The sequence below is a fragment of the Aquarana catesbeiana genome, linkage group LG12 (genome assembly GCF_042186555.1).
Source record: "Aquarana catesbeiana isolate 2022-GZ linkage group LG12, ASM4218655v1, whole genome shotgun sequence".
Classification (NCBI taxonomy): domain Eukaryota; kingdom Metazoa; phylum Chordata; class Amphibia; order Anura; family Ranidae; genus Aquarana; species Aquarana catesbeiana.
In genome coordinates, this window is record NC_133335.1 from 199,434,874 (window position 1) to 199,460,869 (window position 25,996).

The window sequence follows — 25,996 nt, forward strand, 5'->3', positions numbered from 1 at the left end:
TTACAAAGTACATTATTTTATATATATTATTTTTGATCTGGCATGGCTTGGTTACTACGCAATATGTTTCTTGATCAGTAAAATAACCACGTTAATGTGTATGCAAGCACTTATGCAATACAAATTCTGTTTTTATTTATGTGGGGTTTTTTTTTCTCTTTCACCATCCTTGTTTTTTGTCTCGGGACAAAAATAATAAAATCTGTCCCTATGCACTTCCTGAAGAAGAGTGACAACACTGTCCTTTTTTTTTTTTTTTCTGCCCTACATACAGCGGTGTCACTCCGATGCATTCTACTGCAGCAGCCACTGGTCCTATCTGTGACCGTGTTGCAGCCTCAGTACCGCCCACCGCCTCTGTGATTGGCTTTAGAAATCATGTACATCAGCAGCTGTGATTGCAGTTGCACAGATGAAATGGAAAAATATGAGCAGCATAATTTTAAAATGATATCAAAATGGGTAAAAAAAAAAAACATACAAAGCTCTCAACACTTGTGACACTTTTTTTTTTCTTCAGAATGTTTAATTAGAATCTTAGACTAAGATTTACAAACACATTTATGTTTTAGGGGAAATGTGCTCACTAAAACATCCTTACCCACCACATAGGATTCTTTCTTGTGGAATTAAGTAAGGTTTACCCTTCTGCAAACCCCACCCTCTTGCATGTAGGCATGGCAAACGCATTGCCCAAAATGGATAGGTTGCAGAACCGGTATGTCAGGTTTAGCTTTGGTCTAAGCAGAAGCCAAGGAGAGAAAGGGACGAAAACACTTTTACAGTTGAAGACCTGTAGAACTCTTGTTTAAGATGGGACTTTAGTACACAGAAATACTGAAGCTGGGTAAAATGCAATGGGGTGAAACTGTCATCCTTGTTGGATGTATACTAGCCTTTGGAATGGATTCTGTATTACCTACCTGCCCAGGATGTATCCTCTGACCTACGAACCTGCACATTTTTTTTTGTATGAATTTTAATATTACCAGGATGCCACTGCCGTGTGAGAACTATACCAATCAAAAGGAAGTTACCTCCTATTTTCCTCTAACTAGGATACCCAGACCACAAGTTTCTCTTTCTAGGCACCTATTCCCATTATCATGCAGGTAATCATTTAACACTCCATCTAAATTGTTTCCCGTGATCAAATGTTCAACTTTCCAGGTAAGGCTAGAAATTTGTATTTGTTCACTGGGGGCATAGGACCAACATGGTTTTTGGTGTCAAAAACAGCTGTTTCAGAAGTTTAGTAATATAATCAGAACTAGCCAATCATGTTTTTTATCGATTGCAAGTGATTAAGTGTTATATCCTAGTTGCTCCAGTTTTATAAATCTTCCTCTGGGTTGTGTCTAAAAGGCTTTAGAGTCTTGGTATAGTATGTGGAAGAGGGAAGTAGATCAACTATTTAAAGTCCTATCTGTTTATCAGTTATCATGTTCTGCAGCTTTCAAAACAGAAAATAGTGAGTGGCGGGTAGTTGTTGGCATCCAGTCATGCTAAGACATTTTTGAGTGACAGTCTTTCGTGAAGATTAAAATCAGTGTAACACAAGGAAGATTGGAACTGACAGCGGTAGGTGTGGGGTCAGCACGCTAAGTGTGGAAATCAGCAGTTGCTACTTGTGCGTTTAGAGAAGACAAAGAAAAGTGTGACAGCGGTAAGTGACCAACTTTCTATTTGTTTAGCTGTCAGTTCAGAGATGTGCACCATGTTTGCACCCATAATTTTGTATTAAAATGCCAATATGCAGACAAGCTCACATGCAAAATAGATTATTTTAGCAACCATATGGAATGGCTGTGCCTTTCCAGGCCAACAGATGGCATAATATAGTATGTGCTCAGATATTGGATGACCAGCATGGTTTGTGTAATGAAGGGGTCTCCAAATTTTCTGAATGAAGGGCCAGTTTACTGTCCTTGAGGCTTAAGGGGTGCCGGGTTGTGGCTAGTGGGATTAGAAAATGCCCTGGTGTCAGTGAGGGTGTGTGGTGCCCTTTCATTGAGTTATTGGAAAGAATATTGCCCTATTGTTGTTTTTAGTGGAAAGAATAGTGTCCTATTCTTGGTATCAGTTAGAGGAATGGTGCCCCATCATTGGTGTCAGTGGATGGCATGGTTCCCCAAGAGCCAGACAAAGGCAAGCAAAGGGCCACATCTGGCCCGTGGGCTGCAGTTTGGAGACCACTTGTGTAAAGGGATGAAGCCTGCATTTGTGCACGTAATGTGACTTCTTATTTACCGTTCTATTATCTTCCACACAATGGGGTTGATTTACTAAAGGTAAATAGTCTGTGCGCTGCAAGTGCCGTTGCTCTACAGTAGCCACCCAGTTGCGCTTTATAGCCTCTTGGTGTACTCTCCATGCATATAATCGATAGACACAAATTGAGAAGTTGTGATTGGTCCCCGCCCAAATTTTACCGCTTGGTGGGTTACAACTGCTGGGACCAATGTCACTCTTGCGGACGCTTTAGCAACGCGCTAAATCGATATATCTGCTTACCTCTACTGCCTCTCTGGTCACCTAATTTCTGTTCACACCCAGTGTCCCAGACAGTTTGACCTCGCAGATGTCCCACTATTGGATGGAAAGGGCCTTATTTCACTACAGTCAGTTGGGGGATACCAGAACCTTGCGGTCCTACCAGGATCTGAGGGACGCTTATGACTTGCCCAGACAGGTTTTTTTTAGCTACCTACAAATCCGTCACTTTGCGCAATCTTTGGTAATGAACCTCAAATTTTCCCCATTAACCAAGTTTGAGAAAATCTGCTTAGAGGGCTTCTCCCCTGAGTATGATTTTGCACACCTACCAACTCCTGATCACAGACATTTCACCATCCGGGCCTCGACATGCCTATATACATAAGTGGGAGAAGGCTTTGGGTGAGGATGTACCCCTGAAGACGTGGCAGCTCATATGGTCACAGGCTTCTAAGAGCTCTATTTGTACGTTGTGCAAAGAAAACCAATGCAAGATTTTATTCCACTGGTACCAAAACCCTGACCTGCTCCACTCCATATACCCCTCTGCAGATCGTCGATGTTGGCGCTGTAGTAAAGATGTGGGGACGCAATATCATATCTATTGGTCCTGCCCACTGATTGTCCCCTACCGGCGGACGGTACACTTCTTACTCCATTCTATCTTTGGTTTCTGGGTGCCATTCAACCCTAAAACTTTCCTCTTGGGCCTCCCACCTCCCTCTTTCTCTAAATTGTCTAAAAAGCTCCTGGCCCAGGTGTTAATTGCTGCGCGATGCTTGGTAGCCCTGAAATGGAAAACAAGGGAACCCCCCTCTGTTTGACCTGCACTCCAGGATCAGAAATGTGAAACGGATGGAAAATTTGACAGCCTCCTTAAAATAATACCCTTGACACACATAACTGGGTCTGGGAGCTGTGGAATTTGTTGGAGGCCCCATAACCTGATGAACCCTTGTCTTCGGGAGGTGGCCTGTGGTTGGTGACCCCGGCCGTGGAAGGTTCCTGTGGTGGGTGGGTGTCCTCCTACAATTTTTTTTCCTTCCATTCTCTTCTATATAATTTTTTTTTCCCGTTCTCTCTTACTTTCTTGATTTCCCCTAATTTTCTTTTTGCACTACCCTTCTTTTCTATTTGCTTATACGCACTTTCGCACTTTAGACTTGGCTGTTACACAGAAGTTCTGAGTCTTACTCAGTCGACTTGTTGTTGCCATATATAGTCTTTGGCTATTTGATCTACATATCTTAATCGAGTTCTACCTCTGGCTATATTGTAAGTAGACACCATGCCGGGTCTATGTCTTTTTGCATGCCTTTTTGTATTTTCTGTTGGAAATTGTTGCAAATCAATAAAACTGTCATTTTTAAAAAAGTGACATTGCCTGTGCTGAGATAATGTCATTCGTCTGCTGCATGCAGGAGGAAGCATTTCCTCAGTCTCCTGTCCCCCATTGATTAGACTAGAACATTGTAACTTTTAAGCAAATCGCAAAGCTGCAGCAGGGGTTCAGTTGTGTTTGACATTTGTGGACACAGCCAGTAAATGCACAAACACCAGGATGTACAGGACTGTGTTTACTTAGATATACTGTTGTCCGTTGTCATGCATGCTAATACAAGATCCATTTTAACTAGGATTCTATGAGGCATCTGTTGAGAGCAGAAATAGGAGAGCTCTAGTAGGTGCAAAATCTTAAGATGTGGACATACAATGCATCCAAATGCTGAGCTAAGCACTGGTTACATTTTAACCAACTTGCTGGCAGGTATAGTGACCGGCCTGGGAGAATTGGCATTTTGACTAGTACAAGTGATTAAAAGTGAGCTGCAGAAAGTAGTATTTGAAGACCCTATTAAAACCAAATATGCACAGGTAGCCTTGATATATATGCCATATTGTAGTGCTTTTTGTATGCATAGTTATTATCTTACATAGTTACATAGTAGATGAGGTTGAAAAAAGACACAAGTCCATCAAGTCCAACCTATGTGTGTGATTATATGTCAGTATTACATTGTATATCCCTGTATGTTGCGGTCGTTCCTGGTGCTTATCTAATAGTTTCTTAGATAAGACCACCTGAGACCACCGCCTGTGGAAGGGAATTCCACATCCTTGCCGCTCTTACAGTAAAGAACCCTCTACGTAGTTTAAGGTTAAGCCTCTTTTCTTCTAATTTTAATGAGTGGCCACGAGTCTTGTTAAACTCTCTCCTGCAAAAAAGTTTTATCCCTATTGTGGGGTCACCAGTACGGTATTTAATATTGAAATCATATCCCCTCTCAAGCGTCTCTTCTCCAGAGAGAATAAGTTCAGTGCTCGCAACCTTTTCTCATAACTAAGATCCTCCAGACCCTTTATTAGCTTTGTTGCCCTTCTTTGTAGTTGCTCCATTTCCAGTACATCCTTCCTGAGGACTGGTGCCCAGAACTGGACAGCATACTCCAGGTTGGACCAGAGTCTTGTAGAGCGGGAGAATTATCCTTTTAACTCTGGAATTAATCCCCTGGCCTGGGGGCCGGATGTGACCCTTGGCTTACCTTTTATTTGGCCCTTGGAGCACTAGTCCATCAACTGACACCATCGATGGGGCACTATTTTTTCCCATTGATACCAACAATGGGGCACTATTCCTTTTGTTCAAACCAAAGATGGGGCATTGTTTATGCCAACTGATGCCAGGACATTTTCTGCACCCACTGGTCACAGTCTGCCCCCCCCCAAATGCCCTGTACACACGGTCGGATTTTCCGATGGAAAATGTGTGATAGGACCTTGTTGTCGGAAATTCCAACCGTGTGTGGGCTCCATCACACATTTTCCATTTCCAACACACAAAGTTTGAGAGCTTGTCAGAAATTCCGATCGCGTGTACACAAATCCGACGCACAAAATGCCACGCATGCTCAGAATAAATTAAGAGACGAAAGCTATTGGCTACTGCCCAGTTTATAGTCCCGACGTACATGTTTTACGTCACCGCTTTCAGAACGATCGGATTTTCCAACAACTTTGTGTGACCGTGTGTATGCAAGACAAGTTTGAGCCAATATCGGTCGGAAAAAATCCATGGATTTTGTTGTCGGAATGTCCGACTGTGTGTACAGGGCAAAAATCTGAGGGACTCTCATCTGGCCCTTTGCTTAGAAAGTTTGGAGACCCCTGTTCCAAATTAAAGTTCTCAATTCTTAAAACCTGTAGATTGGAAGAAAATCTGAATATTTTCAATTAGGAAGAATAGTTTATTGACCCCTCAAGACATGTTTGGGGCCTGAAATTACTACAAAGGGGGGTTTTGTGAAACATCTGCCTTCTCAAACCTTTCCAAGTGTTACATTTTTTTCAAGTAAATCAATACATATTCATATAGAAATAAATATTATACATTCATCATACATAACTAATATGCTTTCAAAAGTAACCTATTTCCACCAAAGGATCTAGGAACCATTAGCAAGGGCAGGTAATTTTTGCCTTGGATGATTTAGCTAATTACCCCGCTCCTTCCTTCATTTTTTTTTTCGGGGTAATTTCTAAATCTGTGACATCAATATTATTAAAGTGAATTTTTCGCAAAGTTCAGCAATGCGGAAATAGAATAATTTTTTTCATTTGTAGATTCCAAATTAAAACCCTTAAAGATTAAGGAATGACTACTGAAAAGCTTTTAGACTGCATTCACACCTGAGTGGAGCAATTTCCCAGCATTTTTATTTGAGAGTATTTGAGTGCTTTTAGAAGTGTATTACAAGCGTTTTACAGCTTCAGGTGTTGTTTTTTTTTTTTTTTGCCAATAGAAAGCATTAGGGGGAGGAGAGGTGGAGGAGATGAGGACTGGAGGGCTGCTGTTTGAGAAGAAAACGCGTGAAAAAACGCTCGTAAAATGCTCATTTCATGCATTTTCAGGCATTGATGTCTATGGGGCCTAATCTGCTTCCAGTCTGCCAAATAGAGGCTTATGTACTTTGAGTGACAGGTGTTTTGCTACAGGTGACAGAATGCTCAGATGTAAACAGGAGCCAATGAAATGAATGCCTTGTTGAGCGTTTAAGGCTGCATTCACACCTGAGCAGAGCGACTTACAGGCATTTCTATTTGAGCGTTTTTAGAAGTGTATTAGAAGCGTGTCACAAGCATGTTACAGCTTCAGGCGTTTTTGTTTAGCCAACAGGAAGCACGAGGGGGAGGAGAGGTGAAAGAGCTGGGAAGAGAGAGCTGCTGTTTGAGAAGAAAACGCGTGACAAAACGCTCAAGTCGCACATTTTTAGACGTTACCATTGAAGTCTATGGGGCCCAATTTTCCTCCAAGCTGCCAAAAAGAAGCATGTACTTTTTGGAGCAACAGGCATTTTGCTTCAGGCAACAGAACGTTCAAATGTGAACAGGGGCCATTAAAATGAATGGGATTTGGCTTGTTGGGCTACAAGATTCAAGCCGAAAATCGTTCAGGTGTGAAGGGGCCTTTGAGCTTCAAGCCAAAAATCGCTATGTTGTGAATAGGGCCTTATTACTGTAGACCCAGTTGGATAGCATTACATTTTTGGAAGTAGTGGGGTCAAATGAAAATAGAATAAGTGGTTAGCACTTCTACCTAGCAGCACAAGGGTCTTCTGTTCAAATCCCAACCACGGCACTACATGCACAGAGTTTGCATGTTCTCCCTGTGTCTGTATGAGTTTCCTCTGGGTACTCCAGGTTTCCTCCTACACTCCAAAGACCTGCTGGTAGGCTACGTGGCTCCTGTCTAAATTGAACCTTGTATGTGTATGACTGTGAGTTAGGGACCTTAAATTGTAAGCTCCTAGAGGGCGGGGTCTGATGTGAATGTGCAATATATATGTAAAGCGCTGTGTAAATTGATGGTGCTATAGAAGTACCTGTAATAAAAAAATAAATAAATAAAATGTAAATGGTTATATGGCCTATGCAGGACTGGAATCATTATTATACAGGATTTATATAGCACCCACAATGTGTGCAGTGTTTTACAAAATAGGGGTAGATAGGTAGGTAGATGGATGCACTACAATTCAATACAAGAAAGATCTGAGGGCCCTGTTCGTAAAGCCTGGTATACGCATAAAGTTTTTTTCTTGTTGAACCCAGCGTGTTGAATGAAAAAAACCTGACGGATCACCATAATGGCACAAGCTACCCTGTTTCCCCGAAAATAAGACCTAGCGTGATTGTCAGTGATGGCTGCAATATAAGCCTTACCCCCCAAATAAGCCCTATCCTGTTTCCCCCGAAAATAAGCCCTACCCTGAAAATAAGGCCTACAAGGACTTTAACTAGGGCTTATTTGGGGGTAGGGCTTATATCGCAGCCATCACCGACAATCACGCTAGGTCTTATTTTCGGGGAAACAGGGTATGTTATTGTGCCGATCTCCGCCACTGTGTCTTTGTGTCTTTACCAGGGGACTGCCCCCCCCGCCATAACACACCGATCAGATGTTGATTTTCCAGCATGTCTCTTCGATAAAAGCTAGTCGTTAGACTGGCTTCTGTCGGAAAGACAGCTGTAAACAGTGACCAAATGTCAACTGGTTCCTGTTGCACCAGCCAATATTCGGCCCACGTGTACGCAGCCTTAGCCCTTATCTAAAAAATGAATAGGTGAGCTTATCAGTTTTCATTCTTTATTGTGTGTTTCTCCCTAATTTTCCTCATATCAGTTGTGTGTCGGCACATAGTTTCCTATTGCTGTAGAGGACACACGTCACTTCTCTCATGCCCTGTACACACGGTCGGATTTTCCGACGGAAAATGCGTGATAGGACCTTGTTGTCGGAAATTCCAACCGTGTGTGGGCTCCATCACACATTTTCCATAGGAATTTCCGACACACAAAGTTTGAGAGCAGGCTATAAAATTTTCCGACAACAAAATCCATTGTCGGAAATTCCGATCGTGTGTACCCAAATCCGACGCACAAAGTGCCACACATGCTCAGAATAAATTAAGAGACGAAAGCTATTGGCTCCGGCCCGTTTATAGTCCCGACGGACGTGTTTTACATCACCGCGTTCAGAACGATCGGATTTTCCGACAACTTTGTGTGACCGTGTGTATGCAAGACAAGTTTGAGCCAACATCCGTCGGAAAAAATCCATGGATTTTGTTGTCGGAATGTCCGATCAATGTCCGACCGTGTGTACAGGGCATTAGTCATACATGGAGTTTACATTATTCCTAAAGTGGTGGAAGTGGCCACAGGTTTACAGTCGGCTTTAGAAGAAAAAAAAATCACAGGCAGAACAAGTTAAACAACGTGGTTGACAGGAATTGTTTATGGTACCTTTTTTTTTTTTGTCTTAATTTCTAAGAAGTTATTTTAAAAGCTTAAGGTCAAATGTGAAGTGAGATTCTTCTAATTTCTTGCATACCTTTTTATGCGTATTTAGTGCTTTGAGACTGGGCACAGGAGACAGTCTGATGCTTTGGGTATAAAACTGATTTGCTAAACATGGGAAACGAATGTCCCTCAACCTGGAGATCTCGGGCTGGTTCAACTTGTGTACAATTATGCTTTCTAAAACGTTTTACCATGTAGGAACCCTTGAAATAACTTTCCAGGCTCATGGAATCCATATTAATAATTACTATATCTATAGCTCCCAGTGTATTAGTATGATGGTCACTGGTAAGAAAGCTCCTTACATCTGTGGTCATTGGAGAAAAAGCAAGTGGTCCCTACGCTCAAAAGATCATTGGGGCCAGTGGTTACCTACCTGAGAGGCAGGAATTGCTCATTGCTCAGGGAATGTGTTACTATAAAAGTGGAAATCCCTTGTGAACAACTTCATGGCACCATCCCCTAAATTTAACATTTACCAAATAATAAAGTTCCAGTCAATCAAAAGGAAGACTGAAAAATGGGGATTCTAAGTGTACCAATACAACAATAAATAGTTAAAAATAATTGGTTTAATTTGCACATTAAAATACACTTAAAAAAAAAAAATGTCCATTAAGTCGTCATATCAGATGTACAATATACATCATATAAGACTAAGTGGAACGATGCGTTTCACATAGTCTTCCTTCCTCAGGATCCACTTGCTTGTATAATCTTTAGATATGGCGGATAACAGAAGATCTAAATGGAAAACCAAAAATTTCCAGAGTGGATGATCCCAGAAGCAGAAAATGGAGTAGCGTGATGTAAAGACCCCCAACCAAATAAAAGGTGGGAATAGCGCAACATCAAAAGATGGTGCTGAGAAAGGAATGCCAGAATCCCTATAACCCTGAGAAAACAAGGGGAGCCAGTCACCTCCCAGTATACATATTCAATAATACTGGCCATCCCCCAGGACATTCATCTGACATCCCCCGCCTAGTGGCATCGCATCAAGTTCCAAAAAATGGCGCCTAGGGAACTGCTCAGAGAACCCCTTACAAACTCTGGAGAAACCGTAGTTGAGAACGGCAGGTTTAATAGACCATTGGTGCCAGCTAGCGTTCATTACAGTACGATACATGTATTTATATCTGTGTACTTTCTTGGCATTTCCCTTGTCCATCAGCAGAACTTAAAATGACCATGTATAGCAGGAAGTGACCAAACCAAAGGAGACCCCATGAACAATCCCAGTTTTATAAACATGCACATCCAGTATTCAGTGTATTTTGGGTATTATCCTTTATTGTACAATGATGGCTTAGATCTCCTGTAGGAAAATCCTCTTCAATGTCCAGTACATTCAGACATTGCTACAGGATTATTTCAAAGTCATCCATAAATGTCTCTGCTCACGGCCACCTTAAATTGTACCTGTGCCCAGACTATGGATAGTAAAACATTTACAGATTCTTAATAAGCAGCAAAAGAGATTTACCACAAGCCATTTCGGACCTCTCGGGTGCTGTGAAGTTATTTCTTCTTCACCCCATAATCACGAAGGTTAAAACAAATTTTAAAGAATATCTAAACCCAACATGTCTTCTTCCTGATATGTACCTGCTGTACAATGTATGAAAAATATCCTGTTCTCTTTGTATTGCTTACTTTATGTGAAATCCCTGTTGTTCCTGCCAGTCACTCTGCTTTCCTTTTAAAAACTAACCACACTAAGCAAGAGCACAGTGTGGTCAGTTCTCTAGCTGTGCTGAGAACTCACCCTGATATCCTCCAATGATCCGACTTGTCCCGACACATACCCCCCATGTACAGCCTTTCAATGGGAAGTTTAGTGCTCTGCTGTTTCTCCTGGCCCAGCTCTTATGCAGCTGAGAAGAGGGAACGTAATCACTATTACAAAAAGGAAAAAAAAGTCTTATTATTTATATAATGTGTGTGTGTGTGTGACTTTTTTTTCTGCTCCCATATTTTTTGCAAATTATTACAACCACCAAAGAACAATCTAAAAAAAGATTTCTGACATTCATGGCAATCCTTGCATATGTGTGCATTATTTGTTGATTGTACCCACAGTAGGACCCAGAAACGATAGTGTGCATTTTGTTTTTTTCATCCTACCTAAAATACACAGACACTAAATATAAAATGTAAACATAAAAACTTTTTTTTTCTTTTTATCTTACCAAAATACACACTAAAACTAATAATGCTCCTAATGCTAACATTGACACCAATACTAACAGAGATCAGACTCTGATCTGGCTGTATATTTTCTTTTACAGTATTTTACAGACCTTTTTTCATTTAAAATTGTTATTAATTTCTGAGTTAAAAAACAAAGAAAACAAAAAAAAAACATTGAACAGGGTCAGCTGAGCTGTAAAGGCTGGTGTAGCTGGGGCTGAATATCGGCCAGTTCAGCAGAAATCGGCCAACATTGGACCCTTGTATACAGAAGTCTGTCCGACAGAAGCCGGTCTAATGACCGTCTTTTATCAAATGGGCATACTTGAAAACCAGTATCTGATCAGCGCTTGCAACCAATGGCTGCGATAGCTGATCACGGTTTTCAAGCGGGGTGGGGAGAACACAATAGCTCAGCAGGGGAGACTGCTGTACTAACATTGCTTGTGTCAGTACAGCAATCTGTCCGTTTCTTTTTGTTTAACCTGCTGGGTTGAACGAAAAAAAAAAAAAATGCTGTGTACCTGGCATAAGGCTGGATTCACACCTATGTAGTTTTAGTGCTTTTTGCATTTTGCAGATTTGCACTAGAGTCCATTTAACATGGTTTCCTATGGAACACGATCTGTAGTACAAATCTGCAAAATGCAAAAAGCACAAAAAATGCATAGGTGTGAATCCAGCCTTAGTCACGAAAACATTACTGTGTACAGGTGAAAAATAGAAAGCAAGGGCAGAGCCACCCAGCCAAACAATACATTTACAGAACATTGGTAGGATTGCATTGCAACCCTCAGGCCATAAGGTGGAGGGGTGAACTACGTGTTCAAAGATAGCTACATATTGACATAGAAGTAAACAATATAAAGGGTTCTAGTCATAAAAGTGTAACATAAACAGGCAATAAAAGTAACAAAATATAGTCTATGAAACGGGGACGAAGAAGGTCAAAGAAAAATGCCTTTTATGTGCCACATTTAGCTTTGTATATATAATGTCAAGGCAAGACAAGAAGAAAGTAGTATATCCAAATAGGGAGAGAGGGAAAGAGCAGAAGTGAGAAGTGAATGAGTGGATAGGAAGGGTGCAAGGGTTTGCCGCATCTATAAGTTAACAGATGGAACAAAGAGGAGGTTGCCAAGCACCAAGCAGGAGGTTCATAGCAAATCAGAATGTATGATGATACTCTGATTTTCTGTATTATATGAAGGTAGGTCCATGAAGAGAAGAAAGAAATGGCTGCACATCCAGAACTGCCAATTGCCTTTTATTGATCACAAGAATAACACCAAATACACCAACAGATGATCACGTAGATGCGTTTCACACATACATCTTATGCTTAATCATTACCAATGATTGGCACATGGGCTCGATCCTGAGACCTACTGTGTGTGTTTATAGACACTTGGCGCCCCATCCCCCCATCACTGGATTTGATTGACAGCAGCAGGCGCCAAGGTCTCCCGCTGCTCTCACTGAGTACAGTGAGAAGGAAGAGCGAGAGCAGTGCCTGATTGATACCAGGCTCAGGTAAGTATTTGGGGGGTGGGGGGGCTGACAATCAAAGGTTTTTTTTATCTTAATCCTGCAGATAATGCCACAAGCACCTCCTAAAGTGCTTTAAATCATTAAGCTTTTTTTTTGGGGGGGGGGGGGCGCCTTATGAGAGGCGTTAGTAATAATACCATGAAATGTACCTGTGGTGCATTTAAAAGTCCATTCACATTTTTGCCTTGCAGTAATATGTGGTAAATTGCAATTCCGCAAAATATGGTAATGGGCGATTCGCAGTGTAGTGCCATTGACCTTGTATGCCTCCTTGATGCACTGAAATAGTACTGTACAACATCCCTGCACTTCAATGCATCACTTAGTTTAGTATTTGGCGTGATCAGTCTAATAAAATGATCATGTTTTTAGCCGATTGAATTGACATGTGCAGATCTCTTACTTTTACCATTTGGCTTGGCCAAAACCTAGATTACCTTTGCTTTATTTTTCTGTGTAAAGAGGAGTTTCAAAAAAGGTTACTAATAAGTGTTGCATGAACCAGTAAAGTCTTTGGGGGTGTCAGCACAAGTTGTTTCATTTCAAGACTGTACTTGCACCACAGGGTTATGAGTGAAGCTCTACTCTATTTGGCAATTGTACAAAAGCATATTGTAGTTTTTTTTTTTTTTTTTTGCTTTTTTTACATGTTCATATGCGCTATGTACTTTTCACAATCCCACCATGAATACTGCCCAATGTCTTTGCTCCATATTGATCCTTCATATGTCCTTGTCTCTTACAGTCTGCAGTCTTACCCTTGCGAAATGAATCCGCCTCCAGCCGAGTCAAGCTCCAGGAAATACTCTGACCCTCTTTCAATGAGTGATTTTTGGCTAGAGGTGGAGAACATCAAGCAGATGCGTGGATCTGATGGCGAGGAGAGCAGTTCCTCTGAACCCAGCACCCTAGAAGGTACATTATATTCTAGATAATCTAACTGTATCCTTCTAGATTAATGGAGTGAATTGTATTGTATAGAATGATCTTTCTCCACTGCTGCATACATCAAGTCTCTAGGTGAATACAGATGTGTAGATAGCCCATGTAGATCATAAATCCAAAGTGATTTAAAATGCTCATGTATTTTACACTAGTACACTGTACTTTATGTTGGGCCAAGAGTTTTGCAAAGGAAGCGTTAGAACCCTGTCAGTTTTCACTGCTATCTGGCTCTTCATTTGAGAGATTTTCACTGATGGTGGTTTTACCAGACTGGAAATGAGGGAAAAATCTAACAGGAACACAGAAAAAAATAAAACTCTGACAAGGATTTTACTGTAAATTTCCCCTGGAAAAAAAAAGTGTTTTTATTTCTGGCTTTATTGCAGTTGAAGATTTTTTCCTTACTTCCTGTCTGGTAAAATATTAACAGGACAAGAAGTGAGAGATCTGCATATCTTCCCCACTCTACTTGAAACAAAACATCTGGTTTGATATAAACTCTTATGGAACAGGTATTTTTTTTTCTAATAAAAGGATAAGTTCACCTTTTGGAATATATTACATGTTCCACCTATACTGAGTGTAGAACATGTAACACGTTTCAGCTCCTGCTGCCTCTTCCCCCTGATCCACCTCTGTGTGACAGCGGGTGGGGAATCTTCTCCCCGCACCCATTGTCACAGTTCAAAAAAAAAGCATTGCCCCGCAGGGCACCACCCACGCAGCCACGTCATTCCGTTTTCTGTAAACAAATTAACTACAAGTACCTTCAGCCAACACTACAGACGGCTTGTAGTTCTAAACGAACTGCATGAGTTGAGTTCATTCACATGCCCTGCAGCGTTTAAACTGAAAGCCTGAAAATGGAGGTAAGGGCTGAAAGCTGCAGGGCTTGTGAATGGAGGTCAGGGCTGAAAGCTGCAGGGCTTGTGAATGGAGGTAAGGGCTGAAAGCTGCAGGGCTTGTGAATGGAGGTAAGGGCTGAAAGTTGCAGGGCTTGTGAATGGAGGTAAGGGCTGAAAGCTATAGGGCTTGTGAATGGAGGTAAGGGCTGAAAGCTGCAGGGCTTGTGAATGGAGGTAAGGGCTGAAAGTTGCAGGGCTTGTGAATGGAGGTAAGGGCTGAAAGCTGCAGGGCTTGTGAATGGAGGTAAGGGCTGAAAGCTACAGGGCTTGTGAATTGAGGTAAGGGCTGAAAGCTGCAGGGCTTGTCTGCAGAAGCCTGACATTTGCACTCCTGATCTACTGACCACGGATGCAATGCTTTTCAAGCTCCCGCAGGACAAAATGATAAATGCACTTATTTTCTGAAAACACATGTGCATGTATTCGGTGAACTTCTCATTTAAATAAAAGCATAGTGGGGGGGGGGGGGGGGGGGGGGGTTTAATCAAAATTGGAGCAGCCAGAATTTGGGGTAGCTGTGCATGGCAAGCAATCTGCTTCTATCCTCAGCTTGTTTGCTTAAGCTGTATTTTAGAGAGCACATGTTTTGAGTTGTATGAACATGAATCCGGGACGTTCTGCTAGTGGGGACACTTGTCCCTCACATTTAGAAGGGAAGGAATATCTTTACAAGTGACACAGAAAAAAAAAAACCCTGAATGCAGTTTAAACCCTTTCCTACCTTATTAGGGTTTAAACCCCCCCCCCCCACTTTTAATATTTTTAAGCTCCGCCAGCTCAGACACGTCATTCATCCATTTACAGTCCTCTGTGAATGGGAAACCACAAGTCCCAGCAGCCTTTGCAGCTTTTGGCTTGTAATTTCAATGAACTACAATGACACTGTTGAGTGCTCTCGTAGTTCATTCATTCTTTCTGTCAGTGTGTATTTGTCCGTACAAGGTACGAGCAGACAGATACACTGAGAAGTCCGCGGGAGTCCTGAATGGCACACGGTGCAATGCTTTCCAGGCACCAATTAAAAAAATAAATAAATGCACGTTTTTACCTGAAAAAAGATGTGCATTTATTCTTTTTTTTAATCTTTTAATGTCTGGAATTTGTCTTTAAAGCCTGGTACACACTAGCAGTTTTTTTTTTTTTTGTTCAGCCCAGCAGGCTGAATAAAAAAAAAAAGAACTCAGGAGGAGTTGCTGTACTAATAATCCAATGTTAGTACAGCAATCTCCCCTGCTGAGCTATTGTGCTCTGACAGGGGTACAATTCCCCCCAACCCCCACACACAAGCACGCACACACACACTGCAAGGGTTACATTTTTCTTCACACCTAGGGTACCAGTTGCAAGGGTTTTCTCTTGCCTAATCCCTTGCCGCTGCAGGCTCTTTCCTTGCTAGAAGGTTGGCTCCCACAGCCTCTTATCTAAGGTGCTCCATCAATTCCACACACTCTGATGCAGGGTTGCCAACTGTCATAAAATTCAAGGACACTTTGCAAAATCCGTGATTTTTACATTTGTCCGTTACTGACATTCAGTCTGCATGTCCATAACGGACATTCAGAGACAGATGTAAAAATCGGGGATTTTACAAACTATCCATGAATTTTCTGACCTTTCGCAACCCTAATCTGCAACCCTATGGACAATAGCCCTGCATTGTACTTGGGGTTTTCGAGGGACCACCCACAACCCAGAGGCTTCAGAGAGGAGAGTTGGGTGCCAGCTGCCAGGAGAGCAAAGGATAAGGTAAGTAAAAAGTCTTTCTAGTACCCTATGCATAAATGAACATTTAACCCTTGCAATGTGAGAGGAGCCCCACTGTAATGCCCCGTACACACGGTCGGATTTTCCTGACGGAAAATGTGTGATAGGACCTTGTTGTCAGAAATTCCGACCGTGTGTAGGCTCCATCACACATTTTCCATCAGAATTTCTGACGCACAAAGTTTGAGAGCTTGCTATAAAATTTGTGGTTGGAAATTGCGATCGTGTGTACACAAATCCAACGCACAAAGTGCCACGCATGCCCAGAATAAATTAAGAGACGAAAGCTATTGGCTACTGCCCCATTTATAGTCCCGACGTACGTGTTTTACGTCACCGCGCTCAGAACGATCAGATTTTCCGACAACTTTGTGTGACCGTATGTATGCAAGACAAGTTTGAGCCAACATCGGTCGGAAAAAAATCCATGGATTTTGTTGACGGAATGTCCGATCAGTGTCAGACCGTGTGTACAGGGCATAAGGATTTATTTGAATTTTCCATAAAATTCAGCTTTAAACCCGTAAAAACAGGGCTTTGCAAAAGTATTCACCCCCCCCCTTGGCATTTTTCGTGTTTTGTTGCCTCACAACCTGGAATTAACATGGATTGTTTGAGGATTTGCATCATTTAATTTACAGAACATGTCCACAACTTTGAAGATTTTTTTTTTTTTTATTGTGAAGCAAACAACAAATAAAACAAAATAACAGAAAAAGTCAATGTGCATAACTATTCACTCCCCTAAAGTCAATACTTTGTAGAGCCACCTTTTGTGGCTATCACAGCTCCAAGTCGCTTTGGATAAGTCTCTGAGCTTACCACATCTTACCACTGGGATTTTTGACCATTCCTCCTTGCAAAACTGCTCCAGCTCCTTCAAGTTGGATGGTTTGCACTATTGAACAGCAATCTTTAAGTCTGACCACAGATTTTCTATTGGATTGAGGTCTGGGCTTTGACTAGGCCATTCCAACACATTTACATGTTTCTCCTTAAACCACTCAAGTGTTGCTTTAGCAGTGTGTTTGGGGTCATTGTCCTTCTGGAAGGAGAACCTCCATTCTAGCCTGAAATCACACACAGGGTGGTACAGGTTTTGCTCAAGAATATTCCTGTATATAGCATCATCCATCTTTTCCTCAACTCTGATCAGTTTCCCAGTCCCGACTGCTGAAAAATATCCCCACAGCATGATGCTGCCACCACCATGTTTCACAGTGGCGATGGTGTTCTTTGGGTGATGTGATGTGTTGGGTTTGCGCCAGACATAGTGTTTTCTTTGGCCAAAAAGTTCAATTTTAGTCTCATTAAACCAGAGCACCTTCCTCCATACATTTTGGGAGTCTCCCACATGTCATTTCGCAAACTCAAAACGTGCCATTTTGTTTTTTGCTGAAAGTAATGGCTTTCTTATGGCCACTCTGCCATAACCCAACTCTATGAAGCATTAGGCTTATTATCGTCCTATGTACAGATACTCCAGTCTCTGCTGTGGAACTCTGCAGCTCCTCCTGGGTTACCTTAGGTCTCTGTGCTGCCTCTCTGATTAATGCCCTCCTTGCAGTGAGTTTTGGTGTGCGGCCGTCTCTTGGCAGGTTTGCTGTTGTGCCATGTTCTTTCCATTTGGTTATGATAGATTTGATGGTGCTCCTAGGGATCACCAAAGATTTGGATATTTGTTTTATAACCTAACCCTGACTTGTACTTCTCAACCACATTGTCCTTCACTTGTTTGGAGAGTTCCTTGGTCTTCATGGCAGTGTTTGGTTAGTGGTGCCTCTTGCTTAGGTGTTGCAGCCTCTGGGGCCTTTCAAAAAGGTGTGTATATGTAATGACAGATCATGTCACACTTAGATTGCACACAGGTGGACATCATTTCACTAATTATGTGACTTCTGAAGGTAATTGGTTGCACCAGAACTTTTTATGGGCTTCATAACAAAGGGAGTGAATACATACGCACATGCCAATTATCAGTTCTTTATTTCTGAAAAATAGTTTTGTGAATATATTTTTCTAATTTTACTTCACCAACTTAGACTATTGTGTTCTGATCCATCACATATAATTCAGATTAAAAAGCATTGAACTACTTTTGCAAGGCACTGTATTTATGTTGCCATTTCTGGCCTCTGCATGGTGATGTAGTATTTCAATATATTCTGAGTCACTGACCAGGAACAAGGGTGCAGATTAGAACGTCTGCCTTCTGTGTGATTTTACTTTTTATAAGTGTGTTTTAGGTCAGTGATTTCAGTATAGTGAAGGATTTTACATTAGTTGTGCAATGATGTCCACTGGAATGCGTAAAAAGGTTATGAGCTATAGCAGAATATTGCAGCCATGTGTAAAAATGCCTTCAGGATCAGCTCAAATTAATGTAAACCTTGTTTTAATTGTAATGTTTCTATTCAAAGTTTGTAATTGTATACCCTATATTGTCAAAAGTATTAGGACACCTGCTTTTACATGCACTTTAATGGCATCCCAGTCTTCGTCTGTAGGGTTCAATATTGAGTTGGCCCACCCTTTGCACTTATAACAGCTTCTACTCTTCTGGGAAGGCTGTCCACAAGGTTTAGGAGTGTGTCTATGGAAATGTTTGACCATTCTTCCAGAAGCACATTTGTGAGGTCAGGCACTGATGTTGGACAAGAAGGTCTGGGTCGCAGTCTCAGCTCTAATTCATCCCGAAGGTCTTCTATCGGGTTGAGGTCAGGACTCTGTGCAGACCAGTCAAGTTCCTCCACCCCAAACTCGCTCATCCATGTCTGACCTCACAAATGCGCTTCTGGAAGAATGGTCAAACATTCCCATAGACACACTCCTAAACCTTGTGGACAGCCTTCCCAGAAGAGTTGAAGCTGTTATAGCTGCAAAGGGTGGGCCAACTCAATATTGAATCCTACGAGCTAAGACTGGGATGCCATTAAAGTTCATGTGCGTGTAAATGCGTTTGTCCCAATACTTTTGACAATATAGTGTATGTTTAGTGTATGTCTAATATGTTATTAAACTTTATCACTGGTTTGGGTGCTGTGAACTGACCTGTTTAATTTTGTTATTAGATGGGGAGGCAGAAGCAGACTGGCTGCAGGACACCGGTCTTTCTCCTCTCATCGGTGACGCCAGTCCAACAGAAGGCAATGTGCTCATTTTGTCGACCCTTACCCGAACGCAGACTGCGGCTGTACAGCGTCGACTGGACAGTTACAGCCGCTCTGTTCGGAAACGTTACAAGCAGCCAATACGAGATGTCCGAGAAGTGTTCCCTGCGGTAAGTACTACCAACTCTTATGCCCTGTACACACGATCGGACATTGATCGGACATTCCAACAACAAAATCCATGGATTTTTTCCGACGGATGTTGGCTCAAACTTGTCTTGCATACACACGGTCGCACAAAGTTGTCGGAAAATCCGATCGTTCTGAACGCGGTGACGTAAAACACGTACGTCAGAACTATAAACGGGGCAGTAGCCAATAGCTTACGTCTCTTAATTTATTCTGAGCATACGTGGCACTTTGTGCGTCGGATTTGTGTACACACGATCGGAATTTAACTGATCGGATTTTGTTGCCGGAAAATTTTATAGCCTGCTCTCAAATTTTGTGTGTTGGAAATTCAGACGGAAAAAGTCTGATGGAGCCCACACGCGATTGGAATTTCCGACAACACAATCCGATCGCACTTTTTCCATCGGAAAATCCAACCGTGTGTACAGGGCATTACAGTTCTTCCTAATGCAAGATTTTTTTCTATTATTTGTTTTTTTTCTTTTTTTCTGTTATTTGAATAGTTTTCTGACCTTTCATGGTTCTGTGATGTGGCTCATTCTATTTTAGATATAATCAGCTTCCAGGATTTTTTTTCCAAAGCCTAATTGAACAAGCTGAAGTTAGACGCTGATTGGCTACTATGCACAGCTGCACCAGATTTTGCACATTCCAGTTTTAGTAAATCTCCCTCATTGGTTTGGTTATTTCTAAAGTAACTTCAGTGCTAAAGTGTAATCCTGCTTTTACTCTTGTGAAGTCCTTTATATAGTAGGGCAAGGCTGTACATCAGCCATTCTCAACTAGAGTTCCTCCAGAGGTTTTTGGGGGGGTTCCTTGAGCTGTAGCTGATTGACCTCCCATTTGATGGTGCCTGCATAGATCTGGGTCCATCGGCACTTGGCAGAGGCAGTTGCATGACAGTAATTGTCTCTTTAGCCGTCTGTAAGAGGGGCATTCTTCCCATGGGCCACCTGACCACTAAAACATTGGTTTTAGATGGGGTTCTATGAGACCTGAAAGTTATTTCAAGGCTTCCTCTGTGGTAAAAAGGTTGAGATAAGCATGGAGCTTAAACTTGTAATCGTATCAAGATTAAGTCATGCATCTTCCTTGGCACTAAGCTTGTCCCCTGTCATTTAACAGTCAAATGGCAGAATTTCAGTGGGCAGAGGTGGTTAACATTTTGATGAGTGGTGATTAGTGCCTGAAAGGGTTGGGGCTTAACTTCAACTCATAGAGAAGTTGAGCTTAAAGTGGTTGGGGACCCTTACATAAACCCAGTGAAGTGGGTTTATGTATGTGATACACAGAGATCAAACAAGCCCTTCTACCTTAATTGTACCTGCTTATCTGTAGTCTTCTCCACATCTTTTCAAAGTGCTGCATTTTAAAGCTGGTCTAAGAGTTCAGAAAAAAAGGGGGTGGAGAGCTGAACTTGCACTCTGCAGAGCTCAGTGAGGAGAGCTGTGACAGCTGATTGGAGGGAAGAGACCCCCCCACCCCCCTCCCAAAAAAAAAAACCCTTCACACAGCACACAGGAACAGAGCTGAGGCTGTCAATCAGCTTGAGTTCCCTCCCCTGTCACCATTTTTCTGTTGGTGTCAGGAAAACTTGTCAGAAGTGATTCATGCCGATATTAGAGGAATGAAGCAGCAGACAGAAATTACACTTGGTGCTCTTAACTGAGACAAGTACACACTATAGAGGGATATGATTTGTTCATATTTCATGCCTGAGGTTTACAACTACTTTAAAGTAGAGCTGGGGCCTAGGATCCAACTAAGCTCCAAAGGAACACTATGATCAGTCTGAAGAACAACATAGGAGCTTGCAGGCACTATAGGGCACCTACACAGGGACCGCAGCAGTGTTATCTTGGAAACAATTTAGTCCAGGTCAGGTTCACCTGAACAACACAGGACGATACAGTCAATATTGGAGTCTGGACTTTATGTGCCCGAAAACTTTCTTTAGGAAAAAAAAAATGGATCCCCCCTTGTACACATTTTTTTTCTTCAGGGTTGTTTTATTAGAGGTGAAGAGAAAAAGTTTTTCTACCAAGGGCCTATACGCAGCTCAACAAATTGATTACTAGTCTGTAAGAATTATTGCTTTATTGATATATACAAATTCTAACTTTACATAGTATTATCAAAAAAAATATGTTAAAAAACAAAGAGTGAAATAAGAGGGATCCATATACATTAAAAAGGATAACCATGAGCTCTGGTGTACGATATTCTAATGGATGTCCAAAATACCACAATAACTGTACAATTCACAACTGTGGATTGCCATATGGGGTGTCCCCAACGCGTTTCAATCTCTGCTGGATATAAACGATCTTCAGGGGGAAAAGATTGTGAGTATCTATAATGTATCAAATACATGCTATTAGCATTCAATATCATTTAATTTGCTTTATTTACATTTGTAACAACCTGTATATACAGGAAACTAAGATATTCTATTGAATCCTACCTTAGATGGAAAACCAAATATTGTTAACCAGAGTATATTTTAAAATCATCACAGGCGGCCCCAATCTGCCTACAAGAGGTCACATGTATGAATTTTTTGGTCTAATCTTGTTTTATATGATTCTTTTAGGAATACATATACACATTATATATATATATATATATATATATATATATATATATATATATATATATATATATATATATATATATATATATATATATATATATATATATATATTCTTACAAACTAGTAATCAATTCTTTGCGCTGCGTATGGGCCCTTGGTAGAAAAACTTTTTCTTTTCTATACAATTATTGGGCTAGCAGCACTTTGTCTATACCTAGGGAAGGTGGGTACCCAACCTTGCTTTATTAGAGGTTAACACGTCAGTCGATCAAAAACCTATATATCCGATATTGATGGATGTTGGAAGGCTGGCTCATCGACTGGTTTCCTCTATCTCAGGGGAAGACAATCTTATGCCCCGTACACACGGTCAGACTTTCCGACGGAAAATGTGCGATCGGAGCTTGTTGTCGGAAATTCCGACCATGTGTGGGCTCCTTTTGGACTTTTTCCATCAGAATTTCCCGACACATAAAGTTTGAGAGCTTGATCTAAAATTTTCTGACCACAAAATCCGTCCGCGTAAATTCCGATAGTGTGTAGACAATTCCGACGCACAAAGTGCCACCCATGCTCAGAATCAAGCAGAAGAGCAGCACTGGCTATTGAACTTCATTTTTCTCGGCTCGTACGTCACCGCGTTCTTGACGTTCGGAATTTCTGACCAACTTTGTGTGACCGTGTGTATGCAAGACAAGTTTGAGCCAACATCCGTCGGAAAAAATCAGATGGATTTTGTTGTCGGAATGTCCGATCGTGTGTACAGGGCATAACACTTTATGTAATATAAATGTAAAATAAATTGGACATCGAAGATGTGAAGGATGCAAAATAACCTGGCTGGGCGAACCAGGGAACTCATTCTCCTTTTTTCTTCATCCTCAAACAGGACGATGTCTTGGAAGAGAGAGACGCAGATGATGACAATAAAACAGAAGACAACAGAAGTAGCACCAGGAACCCTCCAAAATGTAAATCGATCACTTTTATATTTACTTTGGGTTTTTGAACTGATTTTGGTGGTTTCCAAACCTGTAAAATAATTCTACATTGTGCTCATTTATTTAATTTCCATAAAGTACAAGATATTTCTAGATAATGCTTTATTTTATATATAAGACTATTGCAACTTTCAAGCTGAAACCTCAATTTTTTTTTTTTACATATGTATAAGAAAATGGCTTTTGAACTATGGAGCTGCAAAATTAAGTAAGGAAGAACACCTTTAGTGAGCTAAAAAAGGAGATCGGTTTAAATCCTTAGAGATCCTGTTCCTTCTCATTTAATTTGTGGTGTACTTGGTGCCTAGTACTCAGTGTGTGGGAACAGAGCAAATATTATCATGGCCCTTTCTCTCTATGTTTGCTACTTATTCTAAGGTGTTGATAACCCTGAATGCAATGAAACCAATATGAGTTTGACTCTGAAGTTGGTTTGCATAATACAAGTCGTTTATTTATAACTGTCTTCCCTGGCATAAGGGGGGCTAAAGGATTGCTCATTTTGTACTTAAAGGGTAACTCCACTTTTATTGGGGGGGGGGGGGGGGGGGATTGCATGTACAATTGTAATTAGACATTATTAAAAATGACTTTTGGGGGCTAAAGCTGCTAGCAGTAATCATTGTGTTCTGGTTGGGAAGGCCCCCTGTGCCTTCCCCCGCTGGCAGAACACAATACCTCTGCGGGAGGGATTGCCCCATCAACACTGACTATATCAAATGATTTGGAAGGAAAGAAAATCGAATCCTCTGTGGCCTGCTTAAGTGAGTGTCAGTTTGAGACACATTAGGTAGACACCCTTTCTGATAGTATCCTGCTTGATAATGCTCCCCCTTTGTGTATTACAACCAAGCATCTGATTCAGATTTCAGCAAAATCACAATGTATTTATTTATTTTAACAGCTACTCACACCCTACTGAATAGACGCGCCAGTGCATCTAATGTTTTTGATACAGAAGTGGCATATTCAGAACAAGCGACATTCGAACAAATTGAGGACTGCAAACCGGAATGCAAACCAGAAAAACTGCCTGTAAGAGTCATATTACGTCTCAACAAAATATGTATGGAGTTGCTTAAGCCTTACCTGTGGGCAAAACGTGGTTAATAAAGTGGCACATAGAGTGAAAAGGAGGTACTTCGAGGAGTGCGCACATTCACCCCCTTTCCCCTTCCTCATATATACTTTCTCATAGTCTTCCCTGGGAGCCCTGAAACATCAGGAACTTTTCTATGCAAATAAGTTATCAAGCCCCAAAAGTCATTGGATTTTGGCTCAACCCCTCACACTTCCTGTGCTCAGCTATTGGTTAGCTGGACTATGTGTCTGAGTGTCCCTGGGGCTTTAAAGGTCCCAACTTTCTCTAGCCACTTCCGGACCGCCCACCATGGATATACGTCGCTACTTTGACATTAAGTTCTGGGGTTATGGCAGCAGATAGCTGCCATAACCCCAGTAGTTTTTTAAACTGCGGGCGGTCCACTTTAACAGCCCTTTTTTTTCTGCCCGCTAAAACAAGCTGTATAAATTATGGACTTTGAAATAATATAAAGAGGAGAAGACTGCAGATAAATAGGTACAACTTATGTAGGAGGATTTGTTTCATCTCTGTGTATCACCTGAGGCCAGTCATTTTACTGGGTATATGTGAGGGTTTACAACCACTTTAAATTAGGTGGATTATTCTAATTCTGTTTGCAGTCACTAGTCTATTAAGATTAACAAAATGAATTGCTTTTTGTATCACTGGACACCATATTGCCAGTGAATTTTTCTCCAGGTTATAACAAATTAAAATGCAAGTGGTGAGGCAAATTGAAGTGTAAAAAAAAAAAAAAAAATGCAGAAATTAGACTGATAAAAAAAAAAAAAGGTAAAAAATGTAAGTGACCCCTTTCCCCTAATTTATTTCAGTATTGGCCAGGTATGGCTTAGATTCCCTAAATTATCAAGAGAAAATTATTTTAAAAAATGGTAGAGTTTGTTTATAAAATGGAAGTTTCTGGGTTATTTTTAGTTCATTTGAAACTTGGCAAAAAAAGGAGTGGAACATTTGGTCAGAACCGAACTGCACTTTGAAGTAAGGTGACCAGATTTTTTAAATGAAATCCGGGGACATTTTTTTTTTTTTTTTTAATTGGCAAATAGTAAACTATTTTAAATGTATTTATGTATGTGGTATGTGTTTATGGAATTATTGTATGATATATATATATATATATGTGTGTTATTTCTGAAAATCATTTCATACCAGCCCCCTATTTTCTTGTTCATAAAAGGAAAAAACATGCATTTTAAAGCACATTTGAAGAGTGTCCAGCCTGTTCAGTGCCCAGCCGACAGCCGAGTAAGCGGGAGATTCCTGCTCTGTATAATCCGGTGGCGCTCGTACCCTCCCTGTCCGAGACTTAACGGTGGCGCTCATGGCCTCCCTGTCCGAGACTGCCCAGCGGGACCCATGATAGGGCCGGCCCTGGGCGCCCCCCCCGCAACCAGATCGTGGTGCACCCGTTCACAATCGTCCCTGAATCCGGGGACAGACGGGCTCCGGGGACAGTGTCCTCAATCCGGGGACTGTCCCCGGAAACCGGGGACGTCTGGTCACCCTACTTTGAAGGCCTGATCTAGATCAAGCCACAGGTTTTGCTGAACAGCATGCAATAGAAGGAGTTAACACATCCCTATGTTCCCCTGCAGCCTTGATTCACCACTGCAGGTCAGGGGTCGTCCATGTGCTGCTGCTCCTTCATTGTCTAGTCTTGGAGTGGGGTGGGTCCTATACCAGGATGTGTCATTTTATACATCCTGCCAAATTCTTTGGCAGGCATGCAATTCACAAATATGTATTTTGTGTATTAAGCGGTTTGCCTGGTGTTTTAGCCT

The 25,996-nt window shown here is 41.4% G+C and overlaps 1 protein-coding gene across 6 annotated transcripts in view; it reads left to right on the plus strand.

The window, feature by feature from the left end:
* Nucleotides 1–25,996, plus strand: part of ARHGAP40 (Rho GTPase activating protein 40) — a 123,583-nt gene that overhangs the window by 76,269 nt on the left and 21,318 nt on the right. For 4 of the 6 annotated variants that reach the window (XM_073606432.1, XM_073606433.1, XM_073606430.1 and 1 more), the window contains exons 2-5: nucleotides 13,346–13,515; nucleotides 19,286–19,494; nucleotides 22,999–23,080; nucleotides 24,015–24,145. In XM_073606432.1, the coding sequence (XP_073462533.1) occupies nucleotides 13,368–13,515; nucleotides 19,286–19,494; nucleotides 22,999–23,080; nucleotides 24,015–24,145 (570 nt within the window). In that variant the 5' untranslated portion in view covers nucleotides 13,346–13,367. Of the gene's footprint in view, nucleotides 1–702; nucleotides 1,113–1,519; nucleotides 1,667–13,345; nucleotides 13,516–19,285; nucleotides 19,495–22,998; nucleotides 23,081–24,014; nucleotides 24,146–25,996 lie in introns of those variants that run through there. The other 2 variants (XM_073606426.1, XM_073606431.1) reach the window with 2 other exon arrangements.